Here is a 27755-nt window from a genome sequence, read left to right as displayed (position 1 = left end):
TGTATGTATGTATGTATGTATGTATGTATGTATGTATGTATGTATGTATGTATGTATCTATCTATCTATCTATCTATCTATCTATCTATCTATCTATCTATCTATCTATCTATCTATCTATCTATCTATCTATCTATCTATCTATCTATCTATCTATCTATCTATCTATCTATCTATCGTAGACCACAAGATCACAAGGTGTCACATAAGAACCCCCAACCACCACCATGGAATTTAAAATAATCCATTCAGAAAATAGGAAAAAATATAGGCAAAAAAAAAACTGTCTTCCCATGCCGGAATGACTGTATTACGGTAAAACATTGAGGGCAAAGGACTGTTTAGTGTTTACATTGGAATGGTTGCGTCAACCACGATGAGAAAGTCATTTAGCGCCCTCTGTCGACAATTACATGCAAATACATGAACATGTATTATTTTTTTTCTGTTGGACTTCATGCGACAAAGCGTCGTTTGTGACAACCAACCAATGCCTTTGACGTCTTCACGGGTTTTTTGTTGTTGGTTTTTTGCGACCGTGTCAATAATGTCTACAGCGGCGCGGATGCTCCTCGGTAAGAAAGCGTAGCCACACAGCCGTTTGCAGAGGAGACTGTGGAGTGTGTGGATGACACCAGCCCGGGATGGTTCACTGACTGCAGTGCAGGGCGGCTAATAGAAGGGTCTTCGAATCGTGCTTTACTAAAGAAACATGTGACGTGAGCTTGTTCGGACATAACCAGGCTGTTAAGCGAGGATGAGGAGCCGCAGTAATTCGGGAGTGAGGCTGGATGGGTATGCCAGGCTTGTCCAGGAGACTATTCTGTGTCACCAGGTACTCAATACTTGTATGCATTTCAGATCATGGCAAAATGGAGGCTGAAATTTAGATAGAAACTGTGATTCACAAAGTGTGGTACAAATACGGCAACCGGTACGCGAGCTCCCTCAAGTGGTATAAAAAAAGTGCCTACGTACTGCCCAGTTGTGTTTACATTTTAAGTTAAGTTGAACATTTTTAACTTTTATGTGCAATACATTTTAATTGAATCATTATTCAAGTATATTTCGTTTTAATTGTACTGTTTTTAAGTGACGTGTTAATGTTCAAACTTAATGTTACAGCAGCTGACATTTTTAAGAACTAAAGTGGATGATTAGGATATGTTTGTGTTTAATGGGCAGAAATACTGTATTTACTAGGCTTTACAACATTCTTTTGAGAGGTGTAGCACTATCACATATTTTACCCCCCCCCCCCCCCCCCCGTGAAAACATCCAATATCCATAATTATTCAAATTAGAATCCAAATCATCATATTGGCGTAGTACTATGTATTTAAAAGAAAAACATACAAGGAAAAAGTCATAGCACAATGATTGTAAATGTTGCACAATTTCTACATTAATACTGTGCTTGAATATAAAAAAAAAAAATATATATATATATATATATATATATATATATAATTATTCAATTAAAATATATTGCGCATGAAAGTTACATTAAAAAAACAACGTTTAAGTATAAACGAATCTAGTATAATGCACAATTTGAACCTTTGTTTCAGTGATTCTTGCGCAAACCACTAGAGGCCACTAGAGCCCGTGCACAACTAGTGGTACTCATGTCGCATTTGAGAATGGCTGCATTGCAAAAAAAGTAACAATAATGCTGTATATATTAAATATATGACTCGTTTCCGAGTCAGAGTCTTGTTCATGTCTGTTGTTGTCACTGCAGCCTACGGGTCTCTCAATGGGCCAAATTTAAAATGCTTTGCATTGCTCACGATCAATTGCGTTATTTTTTTTAATGCACTAATTTGCATCATAATAAATTAAATCAAATAAACATGTTAAACTGACAGCCCTAATATATTTAGCACATAAGACGCAAATGTACAAAGAGTTATGTTGAATTAGAAATAGATAAACATAAATAATTTTTTTTAAATGTAAAAGAGTTTATTTGCCCATTACACTAATCCAAAAAGCTATGTTAAAAATGCCTTTAAAGAGATATTAACGCTCATGTTTAATTGACAAACGTAGTATTTGTTAAAAATTTTGGTTAAGGCAAGTGCACTATAATTTTCCTTGATTTGACCAAAACTGTATTTAACGGCCATCCATTGGTTGCGGGAGTCAATATTTGGGACATGCTGTATGTTTGTTTGCATCGACAAATCCAGATGTTGCGTTTTCCCTCGAGGTTCAGGCTCCACCAGCGTGGAGTGCATGGAAACAAACACGGGCAAAGGTCAACCATGACGTAGATTAGAGAGAGGCCTGTCGCTTGGGACTTGGCTCTTGAATTCACTTTGAAGCATGTTGGACATGTCGGCTTTGTATCTTCCCACCACCAGTATTCCACTCTGATGCGATAGTTCCATATCACCTATTTGTGCATTACACAATGTTTTAATCTTTTCTTTAAAATCTCAAATAAAGCAGCAGTGTTGATTTCTATTCATCATACCACTGAGGCACTCGTCTACCAGAGTCTGTGAAAATTTATTGAAGGCCAGAAAAACCCTGCAGTAATTTACTTACCGGTAATTGTTTGATATCCTTGATGCCCATCTTAAGGTCCATGTACTAGTATTCCCTTTCAGCAACACTAGTAGAATGACTGTCTTGTTAATATTTTTTCCACTTCCAGTTCCACATTTGGCCTATTAGAATGCAATTAAACCTGGCTAGTAAACTACTGTGCTGCACTACAAAACCCAACTAGAAGGCATGTGCTATACACTAGTAGCCTTGTGAAGCACCAAAATGCCCACTAGTAGTTTTGACGCACTGGCAACATGTCCTACTAATATGCAAAAGTTATTCTACTAGTGTGCAGAAATGTAACACGCTAGTGCAAGGGAGGAGCTCGAAGTGAGAAAAAAAATATACTAGTAAGACGCCATCATGATTTGTTCTAGTGCACTAGTATGCTCTTTGTCCTGTAAGACAATTCAGCATACTACAGAACAAGATATGTGTTGCAAGTATGTGTTGTAGTATTCACATTTCCCCCCGACTACTAGGCCACTTTTAGCTTGCTAGTTCATAATTAAACCATACACATAACTAGTAAGTAATGCACTAGTAGCCTCCTTTCAGCACTAAATTGGCCACTAATAATTTTGCCTCTCTAGTGGCATGTAGTTGTCCTACTAATATACCAAAATTGTCTGATTACTAGTGCAGAAATGAAAGAGACTAGAGTAGTGTAAAAAAAAAAAAGCATTACTAGTAACACGGTCATTTTACTAGCGCAACCTAGTCCTATCCTTAACTCATTCACTGCCATTGACGGCTATAGACGTCAAAAAATCATTTAAACTATTTCTATTAGTTGAAATTTCCCCCCCACTTTTGTTAACCAAGAGTAGGAAAACCTACATTTTTTATTGTATTAGAACAGATATAAAATTTGTGATTAATCGTGAGTTAACTAGTGAAGTCATGCGACTAATTATGATTAAAAATTTTAATCGCCTGGTGCCCCAAATTTGTAATAATCTTTTCTTAAAAAAAGTGATGATTAAATAAAAAAAAAAAGGTTTTTTTTGTTTTAAAGAAAAGATTATTAAAAATTTGAGGCATCAGGCGAATACAATTTGTAATCATAATTAATCGCACTAGTTAACTCACGATTAATTACAAATTTTATATCTGTTCTAAATGTACAATAACAAATTCTAGGTTTTCACACTATTGTTAACAAAAAAATGGAAAAAAAAAATGAAATAGTTGAAATGAATGTTTTTTTTAAGTCTATAGCGGTCAATGGCAGTGAATGAGTTAATATCAATTCAAGGTCTTTGTCTTTAGTAGAAAGACAACTTTGGTATACTAGTAGCAGGACAACCACATTACTGAGGAGGCAAATTTGTGCACTGTGCACCATTTTATGATGTCACGACTACTATTACTACTAGCAGTGAGGACCAAGGGCGTACTAGTGCATGGACCTTAGGCTGGATATCAAGAATATCAAATAAATGCTCAGACAGCTTTCCAATATGCTTCATATAAACTGATTGCTGTGAATTAATGGGCTAATAAACCTTTCAGGAAGCTTTCATGTCCCTTTCTCTCTGCCTGGTATTGATTTATGTGATTCAATTATGTGTGTGTGTGTTTGTGTTTCAGAACCCAGTGTCAGGGCTCTTGCCTGCCAGCGCCCAGAAAAAGGATGCATGGGTGAGGGATAATGTGTACAGTATTCTGGCCGTGTGGGGGCTGGGCATGGCCTATCGCAAGAATGCCGACCGGGATGAGGACAAGGCCAAGGCCTACGAACTGGAGCAGGTGTTTGTGACAGCTAGTCGTAGCCGTTCCTCTTTTCCGCCATCGTCCACATGGATGTTGGCTCGAAAATGACTAAACAGTTTGTGTTTGTGGCTCTGATGTGCTTCAGTAGGATACAAATGTACTTGAATCTACATCTGTTTACAGTAGAGATATACATTAATAGATAGACAGATAGTTATAGGATTATGTTAGAAAGTCAGGAAAAGCCTACTAGAACAGCTCAACATTATTTGTGGTGGTTTTGAGGCACTTTATATGATGGCAGGTGTCTTCTGGCTCCCATTTAACGTGACTTTGAATGCCACTTCTCAGTTATAAGAAAGATGTGTACACAAAAACATGAGTCCAGTTTATAGGAGGCATTTATATCACGCATTCAGGTAGTTAAGAGTTTTGAAACGATTCAGCTTGGTGTCATTTTTGTACATCACAAAAATCTGGCATTTTAACAGGGGCGTGTAGACTTTTTATCCATTGCATGCATATATGGATTATCCAGTAGGGAATATTGTCTTATTTGAACTTTTCCACTGCCGTTGACGGCTGTGGATATCAAATATGCATTTTAACTGGAAGTGATGAAATCACAGTAAGACGAATATTATTCCGCATTGCTGCTAATGATATTCATGTCTTACAGGTCATTATCCTCTGCACGTTTTAATCTTGTTCAATAATAATAAAAAACAACAACACAAACCTGCATCCAAATGTACAATGGTGTTAAAGTTAAAAAAATATTATTATTATTTTTAATTATCTACTCAATTTTTTATTATAAAATATGAATATAGTAATATAAAAACATATCTAAATATTTTAAAATATGTATTAATTATTTTTTGGCTTAATAGTGCATGTCCAAATCTTATTCTTTTTGATTCAAAAACTCAAAACAGCAAACTTAATATTTTGTGTGTCTCTACCAATCTCTTAATTTGCAGATATGAGTTTATATATATATATATATATTAAAAAACAACAACAAAAAACTTTCAATGTAACATCATGTATGTATGTCAAATGGGTTGACTTGAGTTCAATAGCATTTACTGTGAATGTGCTTTCTTGACAGAGTGTGGTCAAACTGATGCAAGGACTTCTACGTTGCATGATAAGACAGGTAAGACACGCCTGTGTTCAGTATCAATCATCCATTTATTGATGATGCCAGACAGGCTATCAATACATTGTTAAAAGATCTGTACTTCTGGAGTTCAAAATTTCATGGAGTCTGTTTTTACGAGGATATTAGCCCGGGTCAAAATTGTGTGAATGGAAACTGTGTGTATGGAAAATGTAAGGGATAAGATAGCTGTGCTGTAACTTCACCGTGTGTTTGTTTTTCAGGTTGCCAAGGTGGAGAAGTTCAAACACACTCAGAGTACCGAGGATTGTTTGCATGCCAAATATGATACGCCCACTTGTGCCACAGTGGTGGGAGACGACCAATGGGGTCATCTTCAGGTGGATGCCACCTCCATTTATTTGCTGATGTTGGCACAGATGACGGCATCAGGTTTGGGACTTGGCTTTGTTTGTAGGAGGTGTCGTATGTAGGCTAGTAATAACGTCTACTACTTAAGAAACTCTCACATTCACCAATAAATCTCTCACTCATACAAAAAACTTTCAGTTACTCGAGGGCGAGGACAGATACTCAGAACTGATACCAACTGCGTCAGTGGCTGATCAGCTGCCCACTTGTGGCCATTTAACAAGCAGGAACTCGAGAATGAAAGAATAGAAAAGTGCCATTCATTTCAAACAATTTTAAGGAAAATTGCTATATTGGGATGTATAGGTATTTATTTAAAATCATTTGTCATTGTTTTTTTTTTTGGAGGAGAGGGAATTTAATGTATCAACTATCAAAAGTACTAGTGGTATCGGTACCTGGTATCGGTGACTGCCCAAGAGTTGAGTACTGATACTAGTATCAGTGTGAGAAAAAGTGGTATCAAATATCCTTTGCAAAAAAAAAAACCTCACAACACACACAGGAAACAATCCAAAACAATTTCGCTCACTTGCCAAAAAATAAGTCTTTCGGTGAATTAGAGAAACCAAGTTTTTTTTGTTTTTAGTGTGTATGAGAAGTTTAATGGTGTATGAGAGTTTTTTTTTTTGTCTTAAAAGTGAGTGTGTTTTTGCTATTAGAGACGTTGTTTGGTGTATGTAAGAGGTAAATGTTATTTTGCGGCATATATATTTTTGTATTCATGTTCAAATGGCTCAGTTCTTTGGCCATCATATCATAGAGCAGGGGTGCTCAAGTTGGGTCCTCGAGAGCCCCTATCCAGCCAGCCATGTTTCCCTCCTGCAGCACAGCTGAATCTAATGATCAGCTCATCAGAAAGCTTTGCAGAAGCCTGATAACGATCCTGATCATGAATCAGGTGTGTTAGTGGAGAGAGACATGGAAAATAGGCTGGATAGGGGCTCTCGAGGACCCAACTTGAGCACCCCTGTCATAGAGCCTAAAACTTCATGTGGTCACGCAGGTCTACGCATCATCTCAAACTTTGATGAGGTGGCTTTTATCCAAAACTTGGTCTTCTACATCGAGGCTGCGTACAAGGTTGCGGTAAGCATCATGATTTTTTTGGGGGGGGTGGAAATGTTGAGAAATGAAGACATTTTGAATCAAGGCCTGTTGCTCTCTTTAAGGATTATGGGATGTGGGAGCGAGGTGACAAAACCAATCAGGGCATCCCTGAGCTCAACGGGAGCTCTGTCGGAATTGCGAAGGTATTTTAATCGCAAATCAGAATGTCAATGAAACCCGCATATTCGTGGTCCGTTAATCTTGGGGTTGCCTAACATGAGATTTTTTGAGGGGGAAACGATCCGCCTTTATTTAGAATTTTTTGTGTGTGCCATTTGTTCACTTCTTAGTCCCAAGGAAACAATTTGAAGTAATTTGAGGAGCTTTGTTTAGAAAAGAAATGTAGCACTTTGCTGCCATCTTGTGGCATCTCTAGGCAATTACAAACCCCTTTGAAGGGTGTTGGACGTTGTTTACTTGTGGTTTGTTTGTGGGGATTCCCGCTATTTACATTCACAGATCAATTCATTTATTTATTCAGCCAAGGCACATATTTTCCATTTGAAAAATCTTATAGCACACCAATAAACAAAATGTACATTCTGTTATCGATTGGATTATTATACAACTGTTCTGGCTGTCAGTATGATAAGGAAATATTATTTGTACATTGGTTGGAATCACTGCATTAGGTATTGCACAATCTAATGTGAAATATAAACCAATCCAATGTGTGTTTGTTTTGTGGGCTTCCAGGCAGCTCTTGAGGCTATTGACGAGCTGGATCTTTTCGGTGCCCACGGTGGCCCAAAGTCCGTCATCCATGTTCTTCCCGATGAAGTGGAACACTGTCAGGTACAATGTGCCTTCAACCTGCTAAGCATGTGCAAGTATGGAAACTATATCACTAGTAAGACAAAATTGTAGTCTGGTTGATAGTCCTACTAGTGAAGTGCTATGTTAAAGAATGTTATATATTTTGTAATGTCAATAGTATTACGAGTAGTATGCAATGGTCAAATAGTACATGGTTTAGGTTAGGCACTGTAAGGTCATTTTCATTGGACAGCAAGTGGCAAAATGGCCACTCCCTTAGGTGGATACAATTCATACTCCACAAATGCAATATTAATAACAATATCATGTGGAGACTATTATTGTTAAGATGTTTTTTTTTTTTTTTTTACTAGACTTTTCCTATTGGATATCAAGGATATTGAATGAATGATCAAACAGTTTTCCATACGCAGAGAGCTGGAGAGCATGTGCCATTACTGCTGTCCTAGATTTTCAAGTAAATGCATGAAAAAAAAAATCTGTTATATTGTCTCTTTTGACACACTTTAGTCCATCCTGTGCTCCATGCTGCCCAGAGCTTCTACTTCCAAGGAGATAGATGCCGGCCTCCTGTCTATTATTTCCTTCCCTGCATTTGCAGTGGAGGATGCGGAATTGGTGGCCATCACCAAGTCGGAGATCATCGGTAAATTACAGGTACTATTAAGACCACATTTTGTAAATTCTATTCAGAAAGGGTGTATTTTTACAGTGATTCCAATGATCCAATGTCTCTTAATTGGCCAAAAATATCATTTATTCACATCAAATAATGCATCTTTCTTTGTTCATCTCTCTACCCCAGCTATGTAAAGTAATAGGCAGAACAATGAAATTATGTTCCACTAGGTAGCAGCATGTATTATTAACCAGCATGACCGCCTGTTTCCATTCACGCAACCAAATACAGGAGTAGCTTTGGGGAAAAAAAAAAAAAAAACAGGCCCAGATTTCCTATAGTAAGTAAATTTGTGGGTGAATTGAGATGAGATCATTATTTTAGTATACTTGTAGCCTACATACATTTTGTGTGATTTTTCTTTGGTGGGGTTCCATGAGATTTTTCCAATATAGAATATGTGTCTTGGTAAAAAAAAAAGTGTCTTGGCTCAACAAAGATGCATTGTATTATCCTTACGTAATATCGCTAAATTTGTATTCTGTGTCAGGGACGCTATGGTTGTTGCCGCTTCATCAGGGATGGATATCATTGTCCTAAAGAGGTGAGATTTTCAACACTCTTTAATTTGAAGCCTAAATATTATAAGAATGGCTTAGGCATTATTACATAATACTGTGTGAAATAAGAACAGAACAGTGTAATTGCTTCCTGGCTGTGCACTCACAGTTTTGTTTTCATCATACTCATATGACTCATACAGTTCTTGTATTAGATCTGAACGAATTATATCGCATATGTACTGTATCTACATTGTGAATCCAATATTTTGTCCTGTCTCGCAGGACCCAACCCGGCTGCATTATGATCCTGCTGAGCTGAAGCTGTTTGAAAATATTGAATGCGAGTGGCCGGTCTTCTGGACCTACCTCATTATTGATGGTATCTTTACAGGAGACCAAGTGCAGGTAAGAAAGACATCCTCATTACATCAGTGATGGAATTTTTTTTATTTTAATGACTGGCTACGGATGTACTGTAATGTTGGATAAAAACTTTGTATGTTGTGTTCAGGTACAGGAGTATCGTGAGGCACTGGAGGGCATTTTGATCCGGGGGAAAAATGGCATCAAACTGCTGCCCGAACTTTATGTTGTGCCAAGTGACAAGGTATTGCTCCATTGAGATAGCTAGCTAGAAAAATAGCTAACTAGAAAAAATAGCTAGCTAGCTAGCTAGAAAAATAGCTAATGTTGAAGAAAATAATCATTTTCTTCGCGTGTTCGTTTTCTTTCGGGTAGAGAGAATGTTGATTATCTGAATACAGGCTGGAGATCGGTGAACAGTTCCTTCGAAGGTTTTATTTTACAGAATATTCCGGACACAAGCAAGTTTACAGACAAATTGCTGCATTCCTCTCGCAAGTGTGTCGATTACAGACGCTTACAACCTTCTTAAACTATCTTGAAGGGCGGTATCACAAAAGCCCCACCCATACAGCCCACCTGGAGTTCACCGGACATGAGATAAGACTTTAAAAACATCATTGATTACATTGTTGTGGAAATTGATGAGGTCCCAGTCATGACGATAAGACTTTAAAAACATCATTGATTACATTGTTGTGGAAATTGATTAGGTCCCAGTCATGACGATAAGACTTTAAACACATCATTGATTACAGACACTTGGCAGAAATTGCGACATCACTCACAAAGACACATCCACAGATAAAAGTTCTACTGAGGAAATAAAAAATTGAAACAGTTATGACTAAATCTGGACAGAAGACCCTCTTCACATAGCTAGATAGATAGATAGATAGATAGATAGATAGATAGATAGATAGATAGATAGATAGATAGATAGATAGATAGATAGATAGATAGATAGATAGATAGATAGATAGATAGATAGATAGATAGATAGATAGATAGATAGATAGTGGAATTGTTATACTAAAGAGTGCACAAGTACATTGATAAGAATCTCTCTGTCTTTATACTTGAGATTGATTATTATTATTATTGTGACATGACGTGAGAATGAGTGTGTATTGGATTTCAGGTTGAGGAGGAGTACGGCAATCCCCACTCTGTGGACCGAGAAGCCATGGGCCAGGTGCCTCACATGTGGGGACAATCCTTGTACATCCTGGGCTGCCTTTTGGCTGAGGTAGCTGAATGTAGCATAGAAACCTGAGCACCACTTGTGTTGTTACCTGCCAATACTGTTTTCCAAATTTAATGTATTTGCGTTGTGTTTGAAGGGCTTTTTGGCACCAGGAGAGATCGATCCTCTCAACAGGAGGTTCTCGACAAATTTAAAGCCAGATGTTGTGGTGCAAGGTTGGTTTGATGGCAAATCTTATAAATGTATGGAAGTAGTAGTGGAACAAGTTTTTCTAATAGTGCACTGAATTGTCTTACGAGTGAAGACAAAAAGTGTACTAGTACATGAGGCTGGATATGAAGAATATTAGAATAAATGCTTATACAAATGTCCCCTTTTCATAATGACATTTTTGAACTTGTGTTTGGGTCAGTTTGTGTCTTAGCAGAATCTGAGGACATCCGGACCTTGTTGAGCCAGCATGAGATAAAGGTCCAAACGTTGTCCGAGGTTCTACCAATCAGGGTCCTGCCTGCTCGCATCCTGAGCCACATTTATGTTCGACTGGGTACCTGAACACAAATGCCAACAAAAAAATGGTTTCTTAATGTTTATGTATAGTCAGCCATGCATTATTCAGCAAAGTAATGATGCTTGTGTTTCAAGTAAAAACCACATTCATGGAAAACTGATCAGCATTTTTGCCTATTTTCTGACGATTCCAATCAAACACTAAACAGGTCCAATTGTTGTTTCTTTCAAAGTATAGTCAAATATGTGACACTTGATCCTGATCCAATTTCCGTGTCTCAATGCCACAGGGAATTGCAAGAAGCTGAATTTGAGTGGCAGACCCTACAGGCACATCGGAGTTTTGGGAACATCCAAATTTTACGAGATCAGGAACCGCTCTTACATGTTCACCCCTCAGGTTCAACAAGCTTCATCTTCAATATTTCCTCGTTACACTTCCACTGTGCTGTTCACAATCCTGTCTTCTCCTGCTGCGAAGTTTCTGGATCAACATCATTTCTACTTGGCCCTGGACAACCAGATGATCGTGGAGATGTTGCGTACGGAGGTAGCCTATCTTTCCTCCTGCTGGAGGATGACAGGACGACCTACCCTGACCTTTCCCATCACTCGCAGCATGCTGGGTAAATTAAACAGCCTCTAAAGTCCTTTCACCTAAGAACAAATTACAATACCCTTCTGAAATTGTGTCTGAATGCAAAGAAATTTTAAAGAAAGAACTTACGGTAGTTGGCTATCAAAGACCATAACGCAGGTTAATTTATGAAAGGGCATTAGATCAGCTGATGCAAATATGTCCCTTTATTGATGTGTGTGTGTGTGTGGGTGCGTGCGTTTTTTTTGATGGTGTGAAAGTTTTGTTGTTGTTTTTTTGCTGACTGTGTCTGACTGTGTCTTTGGTGTCTGTCTGTGTATGAGATTTTGATGAAAAAGGAGAGTTTTTGGTGCGTGTGAGAGGTGTTTAGGTATGTATGGAAGATTTCATTAAGCGGGAGTTTTTTGGGGGTTGTTTTTAAGAGTGAAAAAGACACTTATTTTGGTTAATGGTCAAGCATTTTTTATATGTTTGTGAATGTTGCATGTGAGAGGTATTTTGCAAAGTGTCAGAGATTTTTGTATGCGTGTAAAATGTTGGTTTTGGGGAGTTTAAAACTTTTTTTTGTTGCGTGTGTGTGCATGCGTGTTTTGTGTCATAAGAATTATTCATATCAGGGATGTGATTTTTCCGCTAATTCGCGGAATTCTGCTTTTTTTATCTCCCCCCCAAAAAAAAAAAAATCAGATTTTTTTTTTTTTTTTTTTTTGTAGTTCATTGTGTATGCACATGACTCCGACAGATAACATCTTCTGCTATAACAGACATTTGTGGTATGCTCTAATATGAGTTACTTTTCATTTGGTCATGATACAATTATTTGTTCATGAAATTTGAACTCTTCAACATTATTTATGTGTTAACTTAGTAATCACATTAGTTAGATGTGATGATATTCTCAGTGATAGTTTTTAAAAGCAAAGGCAGTCCAATGTTTTTGAATGTGACAGATTTTGAGTTGACTAAAACTGCCATTTTATATGGGATAGTTCAATATACATTGAAAATTTATGCTGTTGTTTTGTCTATTTATTTGTCATGTGAGTGCATTGAAAGTACTTAAAAACACGGAAAACCCATGAGCTCCGGGGGGCTTCGCCCCCTTGTCCCCCCACCAGGGCACTGCCCTGGACCTAGCTGGGTGCCAGCGCCCCCCAGACTCCCGGCTAAATTTTCAGATAATTTCACTTTGGTCAAATCACATCCCTGTCATATGTGAGATGTTTTTGGGAGGCTGTGAGTTTTTTGCCTGTGTTTTTGTTTCAGAGCTTTATGTCTGTGTGTGTGTGTGTGTGCGTGTGCGTGTGTGTGTGTGTGTGTGTGTGTGCGTGTGTGTGTGTGTGTGTGTGTGTGTTTGTGTGTGTGTGTGTGTGTGTGTGTGTGTGCATACGTGGGAGAAAATATTTTTGTTATATGAGCGTTTTTAGTGCGTGTGAGAGTTTTTTTGTTAGGAGTTTTGGGATCCTGGGAGGGTTTTTTTGTAACTGAAAGTTTTTGTGTGTATTTTTTGTGTGCATCTGTGTATTTTGTTGTGTGTGAGTTTTTTTTGTGTATGTGTGTGGGTGAGAGAAGGAGAGAGATTTGTTTTTTTATATGAGGGTTTCATGTTTGTGTGAGGGTTTTTAGTTAAATGTGAGAGTTTTTGAGACCTGCGAGAGGTACAGGTCATTGTTATTTTTGGCCTTTTATGGCACTTCATAAAAATTGTTTTCTCCCAGCAGATTTTCAGAAATTGGCATCAAACAAAAATGTTATTTTATTGCTTCCTTTCCCATTTGATGGCTCGACAGACACTCCAGAGAGCCAACTATTCGTGTGCAAGTAATTTAAAAGTAAAGTAAATTTTGACGGTTAAATTGTAAACATATCTTTTAACACATTTCCCGTACCGTTAATAAAGGAGGTTTTCTGCTGAAATTCATTTTTTTAAAAATCTTCTTTATTTTTGATTGGAATCATTGTGTCCAAATGTAAATGTTGTGAACCTGAGTGTTTTTTGTTGTTACTTTATTAGTACTGATAAGGTTTCATTTTGCAAGTGACGTGAATGTAGTTGACACTATGTCACTTTCCCAGTTGAAGATGGAGAGGCAATTGATCCGTGTATCCTAGCAACGCTGAGGAAGCTTCAGGATGGCTATTTTGGTGGAGCAAGGTCTGTTTCCGCATGTCTCACATACGAAATTTCATCTTGAAATTTCAGGATGAACTAAAATGTATTTTAACCTCTTACAGGTGAACTTAATTTGACTTAATTTCAATGTCCAACTGTTAAGTGTATCAACAGTGATACAGAGAGACTCAAAGAGTCACAGAAAGGCATACGCCCTTGGAAATTGTTATGGATCAAACACCTGCTGGCCGTTTTGTGGTTCATATTGAAATGTTGGGCATTAGAAAGTTTAGAGAAGGCCCCATATTCCTAAATTTGTGTCATTTGAGTACATCTAAGATTTATTGTGCCTTCAGGATCCAGATGTCGGACTTATCCAGTCTACAAAATACTTCCTTTCACACTCGCCTCAGCTTCTTGGATGAAGAAAACGACGACAGCTTAGTAGAAGAAGATGATGAAGAAGATAAAGACTATGGCGAAGAATACAGCCAGTGCGAGCCTTCAGGTACATTATGAGGCCAATATTTATTGGAAGTTTACATGCATGTTATTTCCCATTGAAAGTTCCAAACTTAAAAAAAAAAACAAAACTGAATTTTGAGTGGAATCGCTAACCAAATGTTTTCCATGCATTCTAGAAGGTTCCGACGACATGTTTGATCAATACCTGACGCAGCTCCTCCACAGCACCACCACCAGATGTCATCTTCCTCCCATCCAGAGCGGGCAGCACCACGTGTTCAGTGCTGAACACACCACCAGAGATATCCTGTCTCTGATGGCCGAGGTTCAAGGTCTTAACATGCCCAGTAAGTTGGAATTGTCTATTATTGCATTATTGACTGAATATTTGTTTGCTATTATGTGTCTTTGACATATGACATAAAAAATAGTGGGGCAAACAAAAAATAAGTTACATGTCAGGTGCATGCCTCCCTACCTGCCTAGGGGAAAATAATGAAAAATAAACTATTTTATTATTATTATTATTATTTTACATATTTTTTAAAGCAACACTGAAGAACTTAAAGTTTATGTTGATTATGACAACGCCATATGGACAAGAGCGGTATTGTTATGCCTGAAGGAAGACCACATTTCCCATGAGGACAAGGGCATTGCATTGTTTTTGAGCTCACGCCAGCGAGCGAAAGCCAGGCCAATGTTGGTCCTTGAGTGTCCTTTGTTTTTTTTGTCTCCACAGATAAAACTTTTCAGTTATTTTGCAGCTTCTGCCAGAAAAGTTGTCTTCCGTCTTTGTAGCGAATGGGGAAAGGGGGGGAAGTGACGTATGCCATAAAGCAGTCAGCAAATTTGTAGTTTTTTGTGTGGCAGTGTTACTACCATCCTCCTCAAAGTTGCTTAGTGTCAGTAAAAATGATACAGACCCACTCAGGCCATGGCAAAGGTACCAACCATTCAACTAGTTTTAAGTCCATGTTTCATCAGAAGAGTTATAAAAATATTTTATTAAGGTTGAAAAGTTATTTGGTGCTATTTAAACTGCCACGCCACTGTGAGCATATTTTACAAACATATTTGTAAATTTTTCAGAGTCTTCCATGTATCTACCAGTTGCCCCTCTCATGAACAAGCATCGCAAATCTCTCAACCTGCTGGAAGTTCCTCAGCCCGCTTCACATGCGAAGCAGCACAAGGTAGGTAAACCTGCCATTTTTCAATTTCCCTCTCAGTATGGGAAGCCGTTTTTCAAAATCCTTAATATCCAGTTAAGGTCCGTGTTCATCTTCAAACTTTGTAGCAGCCAATCAGGAAGTAAAAAGTGAGGCTTTTCCCGCTGGTTTACTCTGTGTTTTCTTCTTAGTGAGGACGAAGACCTACTATTTAGTCCATTGATCTTAACATTCACTGCCATTGACGGCTATAGACGTCAAAAATTCATTTGAATTATTTCTAGTTAGTTTTATTTTTTCCACTTTTGCTAACAAGAGTATGAAAACCTAGAATTTGTACATTTAGAACAGATATAAAATGTATGATTAATTGCGAGTTAACTATTAAAGTCATGCGATTAATTACAATAAAACATTTTGATTGTCTGACGCCCCTAATTTTTAATAATCTTTTTTTTCATTAGGGGCATCGGGTGATTTCTAGGTTTTCATACTCAAAAAAGTGAAACTAATAGAAATAGTCCAAATGATTTTTTTACGTCAATGGCAGTGAATGAGTTAATATCAAGAATATGAAATAAAAACTCAAAACAGCTTTACCTTGACTCAATGTGTCATTTATTGGACAAAGTGTCGCAGTGCAGCTGATCTCCACCTGCCACGAGACGCCCAAGGGAACACGGATTTTGCAGTGTTGGTGAGGCAGCTGAAGGAGTGTCCCACTCTCCAGGACCAAGCAGACATCCTTTATATTCTCTATATGATGAAGTAAGGAAAAAAAGACCAGCAATGATGACAATTAAAAGAATCGATTGACTTACAAGTTATTTTTCGTGTTTGCTGGTCAGAGGAGCTGATTTTCTGGTTGAGGTGTCAGGTCCAGGCCATGGTTGGGTGAGTGTGCGCACCCTGTTGGAGGAACTGTATGCGCAAGCTGGAGCCTGCAAGGAGTGGGGTCTCATAAGATACATCTCGGGAATACTACGCAAGAGAGTGGAGGTCCTCGCTGAGGTCAGAAAATTCATTTTTAGTTTCATCATAGCAGTGAAATGGAGTTAAGGCCTTTTCACACTGCACTTGGGTTTTTTGATGTGCGCCGCAGGCCTCGCATGAGGACGACTGAGCCTCGGTGTGAGCTCGCCCATATTTGAAAGTAGCAGCCAACTAGGAAGTAACAAGGAGGCTTTTCCCGTTGGTTGGTCAATTGCTGTTAGCACTTTAGAATTGCTCCGCCAGGCACTCTCCTATGGGATGGGCTCTCCTGATGTTGGCACAGCACGACGAGGCATTCTGTCCTCGCACCCTTGTATCATAAAAGGGTTTGTCGAAAATCTAAGTGCAGTGTGAAAAGGCCTTTACCGCTCGAGCCTGTTTTTATTTAATTGACTTTCTATATGAGCTTGACTTTTGCAATTAACCTACTGAATTTTTTTTAAATTAATTTCTCCATGACATTAAAAGTGAATGAAATGCACCTATATCTACAGCGGTCAAATAAATACTTCAATAAAAAAATTATATATATGAAATATATAATATATACTCATATTTTAGATTTTAAATCAATACATACTCAATATATATATATATTTTTTAAATAACTATAAATTAATAAATGAAAAATAATTAAATAAATATATTGGATTTAATACAATTACAAATACATAATAATTATGTTTAATTACAAAAATACATATAATATATGTATAATATAACATATTAATATTTTAGATTTTATATCAATATATACTTTTTTTAAATAACCCCCCAAAAAAATATTGCATATAATTCCATAATAATGCATAATTATTATGTTTGTTGCATAGGCCTGCACAGATCTTATTTCCCACCACAAGCACATTACCGTGGGTCTTCCTCCTGAACCCAGGGAAAGAGTTATCACCATGTAAGTCAAATTTGCTACAAACTGTCGATTTGTGCTTGAATTGTTCACAAGTATTTCTTTTCCAGTCCTCTTCCCCCCGAGGAACTGAACGCGCTCATCTTCGAAGCCAGCGGTCAGGACATCAGTGTTGCTGTTCTCACGCAGGTGAATCTTGCCATGATGTACTGTATCGTATTTTTTTGTCTTTCTAACAACCAGTGTGAGACATGTGCTGGTCTTGCAGGAAATCATGGTCTACTTGGCCATGTATGTGCGCTCCCAGCCCGCCCTATTTGGAGACATGCTCCGACTGAGAATAGGACTCATCATGCAAGTGATGGCCACCGAGCTGGCACGCAGTCTGCGATGCTCTGGTAGGAACTTGGGCGCAGAGCCACTTGCACATGTCATGTTAATTGGGGCTCAACATACACCCACCACCATTTCAAGGGTCTCTGATTAAGGTGGGAGCATATGGACAATTCTTTCAGTGAATCAAATAAATGCCCTGTCAAATATCAAAAACTTTAGGCGAAAATGATGACAGAGAGTTTATTTGTTTTATTTTTTAGTATATATATGAATGAAGAAAATAAAGGCTGCAGCAAAAAAGGCACTTATTTCGACTGGGGCAAATGGACAGGTGCTTAAACACCACTTGGGTTCTATGTGTGCACGCGCCTACAAGTATGTATTAAGTCAATGAAAACGGTGGTAATGGTGGGAATCTTGTGTTTATTTTCATGGGACAGCATTAATGCTGCGTTCGAGGAAGGTCGGAAATCGGGATTATCATAGTTACAAAATAAAAAATGGAAATTTTTTACATTATCTACAAGTTAAAAATATGATAAAGAAAAAAATTCCAACACTTCGGGGTACGCTCCAACCGCCTGTTTTAGCTAAAGATATTAACAAGCTTTCTCCGACAACAACAAAAAAACTTTCAAAAATATATAAGTTACTTTCATATACTGATAAAATGTCTTTACCCATCTCGAAATGGGAGACAGACTTGTCTATAGCACCGGAATCTGACTTTTGGATTCAAGTTTGTGAAAACGCATTTAAAATGACAAAACACACAAATTTACAACTTATCCAATATAAAGTTATTCACAGAACATACATTACTCAATATATGATGAAGAAAATGGGACTCTCAGACTCCGACATTTGTCTCCAATGCTTACAAAACACTACAGACACTTATGTTCATGCTTTATGGTTATGTACTCCGGTTATGTATTTCTGGACTAAAGTCTTAGAAAAACTTTCCGCTATTTTGGACTGTAGGATACCTTTATCTCCAAACTTGTGTTTGCTAGGTGACCTAACAACAATTGACTTACCACATAAACAATTTCAATCTACACTTGTAGCCCTTACTATCGCTAAAAAAACAATTCTTGTTAACTGGAAAAATAAACAAACTCTGAATATCGACCAATGGTCTAACCTCCTCATAAATCACATTTTAATGGAAAAAATATCTGCCTCAAATAAAAAACAAATATCAAAATTTATAGAAACATGGTCTACGTATATAGAATTTTTTAACCTAATTCTGGTTACTTAATTCTGCCTGTTAGTGAGAGCCACTACATCGTGATAACTTACATTGATGTTTCTGCATTTGGCAATTTATTATTATATTATATTATTAGTATGGGATTTTTTTAAATAGGTTTTAGGTGAACTGATGAATACACACACGCTCGCACACACACGCGCACATACACATACTCACCCACATACAAATAAAAAAAATAAAATAAAAAAAAATATATATATATATATATATATATATATAAAATTATATTTTTTTTAATAAAAAATTAAAAACGAGAGCAATGATGACATGTCAAATCAAATGAACTGAGCTCTCCATAAAAAAATAAAAAATAAAAAAGGGATTATCATAGTTGGATTTTCCCAGTTACGACCTGAAAGCGTTGGAGGCAAATGTAAACAACTAAAATGGTGGATAGGGATACATTTTTGTTTGGGTCCTCAAAACACATTTGGACCTCCAACAAACTTGTCTTCTCGCAATAAATCCAATAAAAGAGGAGCAATGACGAATGAGGTAAATATTATGTATTTATTTATCTTATTTCATAAGCATACCATAAAGTTCAGTAGTTGACCGTATAATCTCATGCAGGGAGATAGCGGCATACTGTCACGTACATTGTGTTACGTGAAGTTATGTTGAATATTTATGAATGAAAAAAGCTATCAAGTTTTATACTCCAGTAAATTGTTGTTGTTTTTTTACCTTTCGCGGTCTATGTTTCCAAAGGGGTCGCCATTGTAGAGTGACGTCACATTGAAGTCGGTCGGCATCCTGGTATGAAGTTGAAAAAGTCAGACTTCCCACTTTCCTCAAATGCAGCATAAATGTTCAAAAGGGAATTTGAATCATTTCTGACAACTCTCTACGTTTCCACCACTTTTGCACAGATTACTGTATAAACACCCACCTGGTAAAAACAGTAAAACAGCATAAGACTGATTCTACATACTGTACTAAACATAAGGAACAGAATAAATGTTTAAATCCAAAAACGAATGGTATGAAACATTAAAAACACACTTAGCCCATTCCCTGCAGCTTTGCTTAAGGATTAATGAAACGCTTGATACATTTCAAAACGATCTGTAGTTCATAAATGGCTATAAAAAATTATTAGGAGGATATTCTTGGCCAGAGGCAAAACGAACTCAAATGTGTGCATGTGGAAAATGAACCATAACACTATGTAAGAATTGAAATACGGCTTTATTCATTTGTAGGGGAGGAAGCCTCTGAAAGCCTGATGAGCCTCAGTCCTTTTGGCATGAAGAACTTGCTGCATCACATCCTCAGCGGCAAGGAGTTTGGGGTGGAAAAAAGCAGTGAGTTGTCGTTATTTGATCTGACTGGCAGCAGCAGCAGGCTTTAAACCAGTAATTGGATTGCATTAGTTTCTATAGTTGTGTCTTCTAGAAGCTTCAATTTGATTTTCTCGTCCCTGTGCATTAGTGCGACCTATCCAGTCAACCGCCACCAGTCCGGCCATCTCTATCCATGAACTGGGGCACACCGGCGCCACCAAGACGGAGCGCTCGGGAATACACAAACTGAAGAGTGAAATCAGACAGGTGGGGCTCACAAATTAATTTGTAAAAAAAAAAAAAAAAAACATTAATTGTGTCAATTAAAAGTGTTTCTTTTGCCTCTGATTGCAGTTGGATGACTCCCGGCCACTTAGTGTGGGTTTGAAAAAATAAAATAAAATAAAATATTTTTGTATCGCAGCTCCATTACCGGAATGGCCGCGCTCTCTCGCTTTCTCTGCACAAAAATCATGAAATGATCTCATTTCAGCGTTTTTTGTAACCCGCTTGAGCTGATTTCATTCCTCATATCGTACCTGGAAGGATGCATGACGGCATCTCAAACTTCATGTCATGTCATCCGTGTGCTTCTGTAGATCCTCAGCGGCAGCCTCTCCACATGCAGCAATGTCACGTCTCCTCGCTCCACGGTAAAAACATTTCACCTCATCCGCTTTCGCTTCATTTCATTTGGCATTTGAAGGGTTCAAGTTGAGGATTTTTTGGAGTAAAATCTACATGAAAGCATGAGCATGTTAATTGTGACAATATTTAAATCAACTTAATCTATTTTTTGCAGGTGCCCTCTTGCAATTTGCCTTTTTCTTTTTCTTATGCTCAACCCCATTCATCATTTCAGCATCCACAAAACCTTAGCTTACGAGTAGTGTTGTTCCGATACCGATACTGATATCGGCAGAGGCCCCGATACTGCATTAAAACTGTGGTATCGGCGAGTACTAACAAGTAACATGCCGATACCATTAATTCTGATGCTAATATAGGACTTTGGATGCAGCATCTTGTGTCTTGCTCGTGCACGACATTCACTGATGTGTGACATGTTCACTGCATGCCGAGCCAAGATATCCTATTGGCCCTTGAATGCTCTGAACCAATGGCAGGGCAGCTTTTCCATGTTGATTAAAAAACAACAACTTAGGTATCGGTATGGTATCGGCATTGGCCGATATTGCAAACCTGGGTATCGGGGGCCAAAAAACGTCATCGGAACAACACTACTTACGAGTGACCCAATTTTATTTTTTATTTTTTTAGATAAAAGCCAATCTTGGGCCATTTTTGTGAACTTTGCCATACACAGTAACTAAACACAAATTGAAGACAGTTATGCGCTGTGTTTTTTAAACTGCCTTATACGACAGTCCGTTAGCTTAATGCTAGCACACAATGCAAAATGCTTAGACAGGCTAAAAAAAACTAGCATGGTTTGTCATAGTGTTATAACTCTTGGATATTTGAGCACAAATGGTACAGCAAAACATGTAGACAGAATATAAATATACTTCCAGGTATATATTCTTTATCCTCTGTGAAATCGACAAAAAAAAGGCAAAAATGACACAATAAGGAGCTTCACAATAAATTCAATAAGTTTAAAAACTGTTCAACTCTTTGCAATAATTTTCATTATAACTTTTTTTTTAATGTAAAGTAAATAGACCAGAGCTGTATTTCTTGTTAAAAAAACACACAAAAACAGGTTACACATAACGGATGTAACTGATTAATGGCATTTCTATTCATACATTTTAAAGTAACCTGGTGGTTGGTATTTTTTTAGGTGGCTCTTGATGTTAAAAAAAAAAAAAAAAACTTTGACGACCATTGCTATAGTAGCTACATGCGAGCAAGGTTTTTACTTATAAACTGGTGTCGATTTGGGGGCAAAATCCGTGTTTGGTGCCATCTTAAGGTTAAACACTAAGATAAACACAATTTGGCTGTTTGTTCTCTCATTACACGAGACGATACATATTACGTCACTTGTTCCGCATGACATACACGCCTCCTTAAACGGCTTCTTAGTGAGTTGCTGCTGTCAATCACATCCAGACCACGCCCAACCCACTTCGCATTCGCAACCCAACGGTCCTCCAGGCAACACCTGTAGTGTCCCGTCAGAAGGCAGTCGGTAACGACACGCTATGCATGTTTAAATAGATTAAGTAAAAAAACGGTTGAAATGGTCCAAATCAGAGTTTCCCCCATTAGTTTTCAATGAAAAATTGGTAGCCGGCTTCAAGCCGGCCTACCCATAATGCATTGTGCTGCCGAGATGCTCGCTTCACTTTTAGCCAAAGTTCAACCCCCCATCACTCCCCTGATTATTTCATCTTCCCATTATAAAAATATAAGCATGAGGATTTCACGATCTTGTTGGGTTTCCTGTCTTGCTGTGGCATGGATTCCACACTTTGTTGAATGCACAAAGTGTGAAGCTAGCAGTTTAGCTTCTATTTTTCACTCACTGGTCACAGCATTAGGTACACCTGCACGATGCAATGTCATCCAATACAAAATAATTGTGAATAAATCATCTCACTGCTAAAGATAGTCAGGTACAATATTTCTAATTCTAATTATTCATATTTAACTCATTCACGGCTATAGACGTCAAAAATTCATTTGAACTATTTCACATTTTTCCCCCCTTTTGTTAACAAGAGTATGAAAACATATTTTTTTTATTGTACATTTAGAGCAGTTATAAAATTTGTGATTAATTGTGAGTTAACTATTGAAGTCATGCGATTAATTACAATAAAAAAATGCAATAGTCTGACGCCCCTAATTTTTAATAATCTTTTCTTTTTAATTAGGGGCATCTGGTGATTAATTTTTAAAACAAATTGTAATTAATCACATGACTTCATTATTTAACTCAAGATTATTCATGAATTTTAAATCGGTTCTAAATGTACAATATATTTTTTTCCCTAGGTTTTCATATTCTTGTAAACAAAAGTGGGGAAAAAATGTGAAAATGAATTTTTGACGTCTATAGCCGTCAATGGCAGTGAATGAGTTAACTCATTGTACAATGTGAGGGTATTAACTCAGTCACTCCCAGCCATTTTTACTGAAGCAACCACCTTCGCTTTGCGAGGCCCACAGAATATACCGTTCTATTGCTATGGAAACACGGAAGCTTGTTGCAACATGGCCCTGTTTGATCTCTTATACTCTGCTGCCACCTGTTGGCCGTTTTTGTAATAACTACATTGCTTCAAGCATTGTCTTCAGTTCTGAGGCTGCATCAAAGCCTTCTGTATGCTCTAGCATTACAAAAACGTTTAAAAAAAAGTCTTTAGGAGCATGGTATAATTTAAAATAGAACATATTTATACGTTTTTGGGAGCGAATGAGTTAAATATAGGAAACATCTCTCAGTATGAGGTTAGTTATGATTGATACAATTCTTGTATTCAATCTCCTTAATTGGACTGCATAGTTGTACCTAATGATGTGACATCATCTTACACTTTCTTTTAGTGCAGTATTTCCCAACCATCACTGAGCCATATTTGACCTTTAAATTATATCCCACCTGCTTTCTAGTGGAAAAGATTTTAATTGTTCAGCCACTGGCATAGGTAGATGAACCGAGATACAGATCATTATGTGTAGTAAACACATGATTTTTCGACCAATGGCATTGGATCATTTCCCAGGACACACCTGAACACTGGTCGGGAATGACTGCTCTACTGCTTGCTTGATAACAAACGCATTCGTAAAACTTTGAACATTTCACCATAGCGTTGCAGCAGCCCGTCCACTCCCAGTGGGATGTTATCGCCAGTGGGCTCCATGCAAGGTGATGGGCAGCTGCACTGGGAGGAGCGGCAAGGCCAGTGGCTCAGGAGACGCAGGTTGGATGGAGCCATCAACCGAGTACCGGTGGGCTTTTACCAGAAGGTGTGGAAGATTCTGCAGAAGTGCCACGGACTGTCCATCGACGGCTACGTCTTACCGTCGTCCACCACAAGAGAGGTAGCTTGGGGGCCATGTTTGTTTTCTGAAACAAGCAGGCAGAGAATCAGCACTGATCTGTATGGATGCCTTCTGCGTAGATGACAGCGAGAGAGATTAAGTTTGCAGTGCAGGTGGAGTCGGTTCTCAACCACGTGCCACAACCAGAGTACCGACAGCTGCTGGTGGAGACGTTGACGGTTCTGGGCCTGGTAGCCGACGTGGACGTTGACAGCATTGGGGGTGTCATCCATGTGGAACGGATCCTACACATGGCCAACAACATGTTCATCAGCGACCAGGTAAAGCGCACTGACGTCCATTTTGGAAGACACGCCCGCTAACTCCTCCTTTCTCCACATCGCCAGAAATCACACAGTGCCTGTGATTATTTCCTCGAGAAGGAGCCGGCAACTGGAATCTGCAACTTTTTCTATGACAGCGCCCCCAGTGGCCGCTATGGCACCATGACGTATTTGTCCAAAGCGGCGATGACGTACGTTCAGGACTTCCTGCCAGGTTCGAGCTGCCTGATGCAGTGAAGAAGTCGATCATTGAGCATTTATTCAATGTCTTGGGTACGCTTTGTCCTCGCTAGAACAATGACTTGTAGTCATTCTTTGCTGCTAATAATGACACTTATGGTCTACTAGTCAGTGTTAAGATGGATTTCCTTGATATTGAATAAATGCTCAAACATCTTAAGATAACCTTCAGTAGTGGAAAATTGCATTCATTACTACAAACGTTAGTTGTGGAATTGTCTTTTCCTTGCACGAGGTGCTCCTGAAAGATTTGTGAAGAGGCATGTGCTTATATATAATATTTACTCTAAAGATATGACATCACATCTCATTTGTAAACCTGCAAAACTGTGGACATTATTCAAATTTAATACACATTTTTAAAATCAGGATCTATTATGCATACATGTAAATGGATGTTTACAAAAGGTGGAGCATGCGGTTAGCGCATCTACCTGACGGTCAACATGTGGTGCTTGCGTGTGTTCGACAGTTTGGAGGTTCTGGGTTCGAGTCCCGGCTTTTTCATTGTGGAGTATGCATGTTGTGTGGGGAATCCGGAGATATTAGTGGTATGTTTTTGCAAGAGTAAGAGGAGCTCATGTGTAATGATAATCCTAATCCATGTCAGCCATCATCGCACATTTGAAACTACTTTTATTGTAAACCAGCATTTGAACAAAAAAAAAATATACAGCGTCTGCTACTACGGAAGCCCAAAAGTGTCACGATTCAATAAATAAAAACGACCGCTGCAAATAAATACCCTTTCGATAATAGACAATTATGTATTATACATCAAACTGTAAAATGAGGTAATAGTATTATGAAAAGTGTTAATACTATTCTTGAATGTGTAACAAATATTTTATTATGATTAAATATTTCAGAATGACAATTTTTCACAGTCATACTTTTTTTTATTTTTAAGACATTTAATTTATTTCCCAAGATTTTATAAATTATGCAAACGTTTTTTTTTTTTTTTTTTTTTTTTTTTACAAAGTTAGTTTTTATTTTTCACAGTGGCCTTTTTCAGCAGAATAACTTGATCTTGTCAATCAAAACACATGAGGCGGAGCCAATTAAGTGATTGGCTGAGTCCGTTATACAGACATGAGCAACAGCTTTACAGCCATAAAAGGTGATCACAGGTTTCAGAAAGAATGGCTGTGCAGGAGAGAAGTCTCTTTCAGAAGGGACACATTCTCATGCTCCATTAGATTCGCTCGTCAGCAGAGATGCAGAAACACCGCTAAAGTCCGCCATTGTCTCTTTTGTTGCCGCCCAAACAACCTTAAAGGATCCAACATACTAACTTTTGACAGACCATGTTTTTCTTTTGAAAAATGTCATTATAAAAAAAAAAAAAAAAAAAAGGCCAGGGTGGAAAAGGACATTATGAAAAAAAAAAAAGACTTTGTAAAAAAAAAAAAAAAAAAAAATCTATTTTCTATATATTTTTTAATGAAATTAAACGTCATTTTTAAAAAGTATGACATTGTTAAAATAATAATAACATTTATTCATAAAGAAATATTAAAGAATAGTATGAACACATTTTATAACAATACCTCATTTTACAATTTAATGATTATATTACATAATTGTCTGTTACTTATCGAGGGTATTTATTTCAAACTGTGTTTTTTATTTATTGTGACACTTTTGGGCTTCCATAGTCTGCATGGTGAATACTGTTTGAATAGTTTAAGGGAATGTCAGAATCGGCGAGCTTTCCTTGTTCCCATGATACCATTTACATGTAGACCAGCTTCCAATTTCGAAGATAATGATGGATAATACAAATGACTCACAAAAAAAATTTTGATTTTGGTCTTATAGGTGAAATTTCAGGATGGACCTTAAATAAACTCTAACCTTTACAGGCGAATTCTGTTGACCTCTGAACTTTTGAATGCTCTTGAAGGTCCAAGTAGCTGAACAGCAACGTAGTGCATTTTAGGCTGATCCTAAAATTTCACCCAGAAAACAATTTGCGAGTAGTGTAACTTCACATTGCAGCATTAATAATAATAAACACTGCAAAATCACAACAGAATCCAGAATTCATTTCCAGGTAAAGGACCAACTATCCAATAATAAAAGGTCTGCTACCGCCTACTCTCCACTTGTCTTGAGTTGCTGATCCTTGCTGTCCAGTTTGTGCACAACCCTAAAAGCCTCCAGGAACTCTGTGAAGTCGATACTGCCGTCCTTGTTGAAGTCGATGCTTCGAGCCAGGTCATCAATGGCTCCGTTGGTGATGTCCACTCCCAGGTGAGCGCTGAAGAGACGCCACGTATGACGGAACTCTTCGATGGAAATAAGACCTGAATATAACAATGCAGATGATCTTCAATTTGAAGAGGAGAAAAAAAAAAAGTCATTACAAAAAAGTGCAGAGCTTCTCTTACCGGAATGGTCTTTGTCTATGATGTTGAATATGATCTCAATATCGGTCCTGTATCGAAACAGAGTTTCTGCTAGGTTTGAGGTGACCTAAAAGTTAGATGGATATTAATACATATATAAAAAAACACTTACAGGTATATTCAAAAGATAACCTAAAATTTCTATTGAAAATGAATGAATAACCGATCTCATGCTGTACAAATGTGATTCGATTGTCCAGGTCTGCTATATTTTGAGGCTAGTAGATTGTATATGACCTCTGACCTGAGGCAGCTGTAACCCTGGTCCCATATCTTCAAAGCAGGACTGATAGTCCACCCGGCCGTCTGGTGCCAGGTGAGTCAAATGAGGACAAAGGGTCCTCCACGGCAGGTCCAGCCTCAGAACAGAACCCAACACCTGAGCCCATTCGCTGACCGTCACATGACCTAGAGATTATCGGCGAGGTTTAAAAAAAACAAACATTTTTAATGCTCAAGAGTGCCTGATGCTTACCAGTATTATTATGGTCGTACTTCTGGAAGCCTGCAATGAGGTCAGAGCGATGGGCAAACACTTTTTCTTTGAGGGCCCTGAGAGCTGAACCCTCAGCCGCTCGCACTCTGTGAACACAGTCAAAAATCTAGATCCGAACGATGTCATATGATATTGTGTAGTTAGTAGTCTGATTTTGGAATAATCTTATTAATATTAAATCGAAGCTGCGTGGCTAATTTGTCCTTTCATTAAATCAGAATTGAGAC

The 27755-nt window shown here is 37.9% G+C and overlaps 2 protein-coding genes across 7 annotated transcripts in view; one reads left to right on the top strand and one right to left on the bottom strand.

Annotated features, from left to right (window-relative positions):
• The first annotated feature begins 410 nt into the window (after positions 1–410).
• LOC144049948 (phosphorylase b kinase regulatory subunit alpha, liver isoform) lies at positions 411–26724 on the top strand. Of its 4 annotated transcripts, none has more exons than XM_077562690.1 (32): positions 411–835; positions 4153–4311; positions 5390–5437; positions 5665–5833; positions 6819–6901; positions 6985–7065; positions 7619–7717; positions 8210–8356; positions 8869–8922; positions 9164–9286; positions 9393–9488; positions 10386–10493; positions 10588–10666; positions 10864–10998; positions 11252–11361; positions 11443–11587; positions 13636–13714; positions 14029–14180; positions 14317–14484; positions 15230–15333; positions 15941–16077; positions 16158–16320; positions 17136–17215; positions 17281–17359; positions 17439–17568; positions 19994–20095; positions 20223–20341; positions 20429–20452; positions 20674–20727; positions 23861–24094; positions 24175–24375; positions 24442–26724. In XM_077562690.1, exons 1-32 carry the CDS (start codon positions 758–760, stop codon positions 24613–24615), a joined length of 3714 nt encoding a protein of 1237 aa, XP_077418816.1. In that variant the 5' UTR covers positions 411–757; the 3' UTR covers positions 24616–26724. The 4 variants fall into 4 exon arrangements, with proteins under 4 accessions (XP_077418816.1, XP_077418815.1, XP_077418817.1 ...); XM_077562689.1 differs by having other exon boundaries at positions 412–835; positions 14314–14484; XM_077562691.1 differs by lacking the exon at positions 20429–20452 and having other exon boundaries at positions 412–835; positions 14314–14484.
• The window catches only part of ppef1 (protein phosphatase, EF-hand calcium binding domain 1), a 14157-nt gene continuing 13083 nt past the window's right edge, over positions 26682–27755 (bottom strand). For 2 of the 3 annotated variants that reach the window (XM_077562693.1, XM_077562694.1), the window contains exons 17-20: positions 27508–27614; positions 27277–27440; positions 27015–27099; positions 26682–26930 (exon numbers count right to left, since the gene is read on the bottom strand). In XM_077562693.1, coding sequence (XP_077418819.1) covers positions 26719–26930; positions 27015–27099; positions 27277–27440; positions 27508–27614 — 568 coding nt within the window. In that variant the 3' untranslated portion in view covers positions 26682–26718. Of the gene's footprint in view, positions 26931–27014; positions 27100–27276; positions 27441–27507; positions 27615–27755 lie in introns of those variants that run through there. The other variant, XR_013293735.1, reaches the window with a different exon arrangement.

The sequence above is a fragment of the Vanacampus margaritifer genome, chromosome 4 (genome assembly GCF_051991255.1).
Source record: "Vanacampus margaritifer isolate UIUO_Vmar chromosome 4, RoL_Vmar_1.0, whole genome shotgun sequence".
In the NCBI taxonomy this organism is placed as follows: Eukaryota; Metazoa; Chordata; class Actinopteri; order Syngnathiformes; family Syngnathidae; genus Vanacampus; species Vanacampus margaritifer.
The sequence above is the reverse complement of the archived record's forward strand: the minus strand, read 5'-3'. Positions and strand labels throughout refer to the sequence as shown.